Genomic DNA, 6372 nt, shown 5'->3' with positions numbered 1-6372 from the left:
ATGTTTAGCCCGAGTAGTGAGAGTAGTGAGAGTAGTGTAGCAGCACTGCAGGTGCCAGGTTCCTGCAGTGTGGCAGCCTTCATGGAGCACTATGAGTTCATGAAGGTCATCGGGCGTGGTGGGTATGGCCAGGTGAGCCTAGCCCTCCATCGCCTCTCAGGGGCACAGGTGGCAGTGAAAGCCCTGGCACTGGAAGTGCAGAACATTCCAGCCTTCAACGAACCCCAGATAATGATGAGTCTGGAGCACCCCAACGTGGTCCAGCTGTTTCACGTGATTGGCACCGAGAGCACCGTCTACATGGTGATGGAGCACGTAGGTGGGGGACAACTGCTTGAGCACATCAGACGTGGCATGCAGGTGGAGGAGGTCCGGAGGGTTTTCAGGCAGATCGTGTGTGCCGTGGGCTACCTCCATGACCAGGGCATCGTGCACCGAGACCTGAAGCCAGAGAACATCATGCTGGATACCAGAGGCACCGTCAAGCTGATCGACTTTGGTGCCGCCACGTGGTTCAGGGCTGGGGAGAAGCTGAGGCGGATCTGGGGCACACTCCCATACCTTGCCCCTGAAGGTGTCTTGCGGCACGAGTATGAGGGACCCCCGGTGGACGTCTGGAGCCTGGGGGTCATCTTGTATTTCATGCTGACACGGAGCCTCCCATTTGACTCCACGTCCTATGAGGACCTGCTGATGCGGATCACTCACGCAAGGTACGATGTCCCTGACTCAGTGCCTGTCAGAGCCCGAAGGCTCATCCACAGCATACTGACTGTGCAGCCCCCGAAGCGGCCCACAGTCAAGCAAATCTCTCGGCACCCATGGCTGAAGCAGGGTGGGGAGCGTGTACCCCAACAGCATAGTGAGGCTCTTCCCAAACACCCAGACCCCCAAATAATGGCGCTCCTGGTTGACAATGGTCTCGATCCATACCAAACCTGGGTGTCTGTGGCCAAGAGAAAGTTTGATGCAAGGATGGCCAACTACTTGATTCTGCAGCACCAGAAAAGCCAGCGGGTAGAGTGCATGTACCCAGGGAAGCCTGTGCCTCGCAGGGTTAGGCTTTCCTCTTGTCCTGCGGGCCTTTCCCGTGGCCCTGTGCTCCCAAGGAGGAGCACGAGTGAGCCTGCCCTTCAAGCCTTGCCCTTGCCCCATAAGCACCAGCTGCCCGAGGAAGCCAAACAGCCAGGGCAGGTGGGCATCAGAAGGGCCAGCCTGCCTGCTCTTCCTCTGGACTTGCAGCCTGCTGAGGCCCCGCCTCCTGACGAAGCCTCCCAGTCTGACTCGGTGTCCTACTTGCCCAACCGCTGGAAGCGCCTGCTCAGGTTAGTAGAGACCGTCCGCAGCAGTTCGGCCCAAGATGTAGCCCCAGAGGAACCCCGAGAACCCAGGAAGAGCTGGACTAGGAGGATCCTTAACTGTGTCCAAAGACTGTGCTGTTGCATGCCACGTGCCCGCAATAGAGTGTTTCCAAGGGTTCGCAGGAGAAGCGAACCGGAGCCGGAGCCGGATCAGTAGACCTTCTGTGGCTCCAAGAAAGTGGAGAGCTGAGCCAGACAGGACCAGTGGACAGCCTGCGATTCCTCTGCCCCCACCTGCAGAAGACACCAGAGACTGTTCTGCCTGGGACACTTCACCCTGCCCTGCCCCTTTCCCTTCTCCCATTCCTCTGACATGTTTTTTGATAACATTGATTTTGGACAAATTGTATAATAAAATTTGTGTTGCAAAATTGAAAAGTGCTCTGACTCAAAGAAAGGAGGGTCCTCAGGGTGGGTCAGGTCCCACCAGCCATCATCTCCCAGGCCTGGACCACCGTGCCTCCCTCTCCAGTGTACTGGACTGCCTTGCCCTTAGAATAGATGGCGACTCACTTGTCTTGAGCCAGTGTAGAACATTCACTTGCTTTCACCTAGTACAGGCTGGCTTCTGTTGATCCCGTGTCCATGGAGTCTCCCAGTGTCCATGGAGTCTCTCCCATTGAGCCACTGTAGACATGACCTTTAGCTGGTGACCATGGTCAGGAGGAATACCTCCAAGAAGGCATGGAAGACCTCAGTGTTCCAGGGCATCATAATGATACTGTGTGTAGGGCAGGTAGGGAAGAGTTGGCCAGTACAGCAGTGGCTGGGTGCCTCAGCACCTGCCATGCAGCCGCCTCACTCAAAATTGTCATGACTGTTGCTAAAGATAAGGGACACGGAGTACTCAGGATTTCAGGACTGGAGGGTCAGTTCATCTTATGGATGCAATTATCCATTAAGGCAAGGTGCACCCACATGGATTTTCTCTTACCTTTGGATTCTATTACTAGGCTTGTCCAAGGTGACAGCTTGGGCACCTTGTTTCTCTGATGGACAGCTTGGGCACCTTGTTTCTCTGACATGTCCACTGGGCTGGCACCAGGAGCTACACTGACACCAGCTTCCGGCTCTTGCCCTTTGGGGTCAGAAATATATTAAACTGTCATCCTTGTGTAGAGGTCTGTAACCAAGAGGTCTGTCACCTCCTTGGTTACATTTATTTCTAATTTTTCTAATTTTTTGAAGTTATGGAACATTTTTGCAGCAGATTCATTATTGGAGTAAAGGAAATTGACTGTTATATGTGTTGATCTTCTATCCTGCTACTTTGGTAGCTACTTTGGTAATGTCTTTGTCTTACCTAATTGCTTTGGATACAGTTAATGGTCTCTATTGAATCATAGTGGGGAGGGGAGAATGGACATGTTTTCCTTATTCCTGGTTTTAGAGTAAATGTTTTCAGTTTTTCTCCATTCAGAATAATGTTGGCCTTTGGTTTGTTATATATAGGCTTTAAGATGTTGAGGGAAGTTCCTTCTGTCCTTAATTTCTCTTGTTATAAAAATGAATGGGTAGTGGCCTTTGACAAATGCATCTTCTGCATCTATCAATGTAATCCTATGATTCTTGTCCTGAATTCTAATTATGTGGTTTGTTACATTGATTTCTGCATGTCTTCAACTGATATTTGGATTATTTTTTTTCTCTATGACCTTGAGGTGTAACATTATTGGATTATTTTCTCTATGACCTTGAGGTGTAACATTAGTTAGCTCTATGGTATTGTGGGTATATTATAAATTTTTATAAAAAAGTTAACAAAAATCTATGACTGTGAAGAGAAATTAAATTTTTAACAATGGGTTTCTATAATTTTAAAAAAATATAAGTTGTCTTCACTCTGTCACATAGATTTTTGTTATATCTCTATTCTGATTTCTTTCTAAGGTTTCTTTTCTACAATTCATTTCTCTTGTAAATGTGTAGCATTTAATGTTCAATTGTAGGTGCTGGAATTCCTTTATTATTCCTTTATTATATTTCATCCATTATTATCTATGCAAGGATAACTCTGTCTTTATTTGTGTTTCCTAACATTTGCTCCATCTCCTAAAATATGAATAGTCAAACAGATGTGATTAAAAAGTGAATTGCTTTGTCAATGAATGAAATATTTTATTGATAAAGACATCCATTTGATTCATTGTTTTTGAAATATTTTTAGTTCTAAATAATCTTTATGTCTTATCTAATGGTTAGAGAGCTTTGTTTAAATCCCCCAGTATTTTTTGTATTTTGATCTATTTCCTTCTTTATATTGAGAAGAGTTTGCTTTCTGTATGCATAAGCACAGTTGTTTGGAGCATAAATATTTATAATCAGTATATCTTGTTGCTGGATTTTCCCCTCGTCAGTTTGAAGAAATCTTCTTTGTCTCCTCAAATTTTGACTTGAAGTCTACTTTGACATGAGAGGAGCTACCCCTGCTTCCTTGCTTTTCCCATTTTCATGCATATCTCTGTCTCTAAGGTGTCTTGTAGGCAACATGTTGATACTTGTTTTTTTAATCCAAACTGCCAATATGATTTTTGCTTTCATTATTATTATAGAAAGATGATTTTTATTTCCTGCCATTTCAATTTATTTCTAATGCTAAATTCAAACTTGGTTATCCTTTAATGGGATTATTCTATTGTATTCATCTCTTTTATTTTTATGTATTTTCTCTGCATGAAATACTCCATCAAGGACATTTGGCAGTGCAGACTACATGGTTACAAATTATTTTTGTTTCTGCTTATTGGGAAGGATAATTTTACTGGTTATACTAATCCTGTTTGGAATCGGGTTTTTTTTCCAAGACTTGGCATTTATCTTTCCATGCCCTCCTAGCTTTTAGGGTCTATGTTGAGATATCAGTTGAAATCCAAATGGGTTTACCTCTGAATGTGACCTGCTGTATTTTTCTTGTGGCTTTTAACACTCTAAGCTTCTTCTGTGTATTAGGCATTTTCATTATAATGTGTTTTGGAGAGAATGATTTTTGCTGGCGCCTATTTGGAATTCTATATGTGTCTTGAGTGTGGATTTCATCTTATTCCTAAGATTTAGAAATTTTTCTCATATTCATTGAGAAGATGGTATATTTCTTTAGTTCACATTTCAGGAGTCTTCAACCACAATGATTCTTAAATTTGTTACATTCTGCTAATGGTCTTTTTGCATCTTTATTTTGACTCTATTTTCAAAATGATGTACTTTGTTGTTTAGACCACACTGAAAATCTATTTTCAAAGTGGTCAAAGTGGTCTAATCTATTGGCAACATTTTCCCACTGAATTCTTACTCCAGTTTGTTTATTTAGTTTTCATTTTCTTCATTGGAAATTATGCAATTGAAAAGAATTAAAACTATACTTGGTGTGTTCTTTCATCACAAAGGACTGAAACTAGAAAAGAGTAAAACTTTGGAAAATAAGCACACTTCTATGTAACCTATGGATCAAGTAAGTCGAAAGGTGGACTAAGGGAAAGATCATTGGGTCATTAGGCAGGAGGAAATTACAAGACCATACCCATCAAGGATATGTACTTCATGACAAGCCCACAATATTGTATGATTGCAAGGATTGATGTAGAAATATCACATGACAAAATTTCTGAAAAAAGTAGGATTAGAGAGTGTTATGGTTTAAATCATATCTTCCAAAGCAATTGTTTAGGTTGTAATCCCCCACCTAGCAATCTCGGTTCCCCCTAATTAACAAATGACTGAATTATGATGTAATTACCACAAACATGGTGTCATAAGGGAGTAGGTCAAGCTCTTGGTTTTGTATGACAGAGTCAGAGAGTGGGCAGGCTGCTCATTCAATGGCACTTTTGACCATATTTTTTATGTAAATTTTATTTATGACAGCAGAGCGCATTACAATTTTTATTACATATATAGAGCACAATTTTTCATATATATCCTTGTTTACAAAGTATATTCACACCAATTCCTGCCTTCCTTGATTTTGGATAGTAATGCTTACCACATTAAACCATCATTAATTACCTTATGATTACCTCATACCCCCCCCCTTCCCCTCCAACACCCTCTGCCCTATCTAGAATTCATCATGTCTCCCATGCTCCCGCTCCCTACTGTTATAATGAGGGAAAGCTGAGTAAAACAGTACCCCGATATTTTTTAAAGTCCTTTGCTTCCTAACTTGGTAACATTGATTTTGGACAAATTGTATAATAAAATTTGTGTTGCAAAATTTAAAAGTGCTCTGATTCAAAGAAAGGAGGGTCCTCAGGGTGGGTCAGGTCCCACCAGCCATCATCTCCCAGGCCTGGACCACCGTGCCTCCCTCTCCAGTGTACTGGACTCCCTTGCCCTTAGAATAGATGGCTACTCACTTGTCTTGAGCTAGTGTAGAACATTCACTTGCTTTCACCTAGTACAGGCTGGCTTCTGTTGATCCCGTGTCCATGGAGTCTCCCAGTGTCCATGGAGTCTCTCCCATTGAGCCACTGTAGACATGACCTTTAGCTGGTGACCATGGTCAGGAGGAATACCTCCAAGAAGGCATGGAAGACCTCAGTGTTCCAGGGCATCATAATGATACTGTGTGTAGGGCAGGTAGGGAAGAGTTGGCCAGTACAGCAGTGGCTGGGTGCCTTAGCACCTGCCATGCAGCCGCCTCACTCAAAATTGTCATGACTGTTGCTAAAGGGACAGGGAGTACTCAGGATTTCAGGACTGGAGGAAGGGTCAGTTCATCTTATGGATGCAATTATCCATTAAGGCAAGGTGCACCCACATGGATTTTCTCTTACCTTTGGATTCTATTACTAGGCTTGTCCAAGGTGACAGCTTGGGCACCTTGTTTCTCTGACATGTCCACTGGGCTGGCACCAGGAGCTACACTGACACCAGCTTCCGGCTCTTGCCCTTTGGGGTCAGAAATATGTTAAACTGTCATCCTTGTGAAGAGGTCTGTAACCAAGAGGTCTGTCACCTCCTTGGTTACATTTCTTTCTAATTTTTCTAATTTTTTGAAGTTATGGAACATTTT

The 6372-nt window shown here is 43.6% G+C and overlaps 1 protein-coding gene across 1 annotated transcript; it reads left to right on the top strand.

Annotated features, from left to right (window-relative positions):
* Nucleotides 1–1518, top strand: LOC143411470 (sperm motility kinase 2B-like). The gene has a single exon (XM_076872245.1). It carries the CDS (start codon nt 1–3, stop codon nt 1516–1518), a length of 1518 nt encoding a protein of 505 aa, XP_076728360.1.
* Nucleotides 1519–6372: the final 4854 nt, after the last annotated feature.

The sequence above is a fragment of the Callospermophilus lateralis genome, chromosome 12 (genome assembly GCF_048772815.1).
Source record: "Callospermophilus lateralis isolate mCalLat2 chromosome 12, mCalLat2.hap1, whole genome shotgun sequence".
In the NCBI taxonomy this organism is placed as follows: Eukaryota; Metazoa; Chordata; class Mammalia; order Rodentia; family Sciuridae; genus Callospermophilus; species Callospermophilus lateralis.
The sequence above is the reverse complement of the archived record's forward strand: the minus strand, read 5'-3'. Positions and strand labels throughout refer to the sequence as shown.

Coding starts and splice junctions, on each gene's coding strand:
- LOC143411470 (XM_076872245.1), top strand. CDS start 1: ATGTTTAGCCCGAGTAGTGAGAGTAGTGAGAGTAGTGTAGCAGCACTG.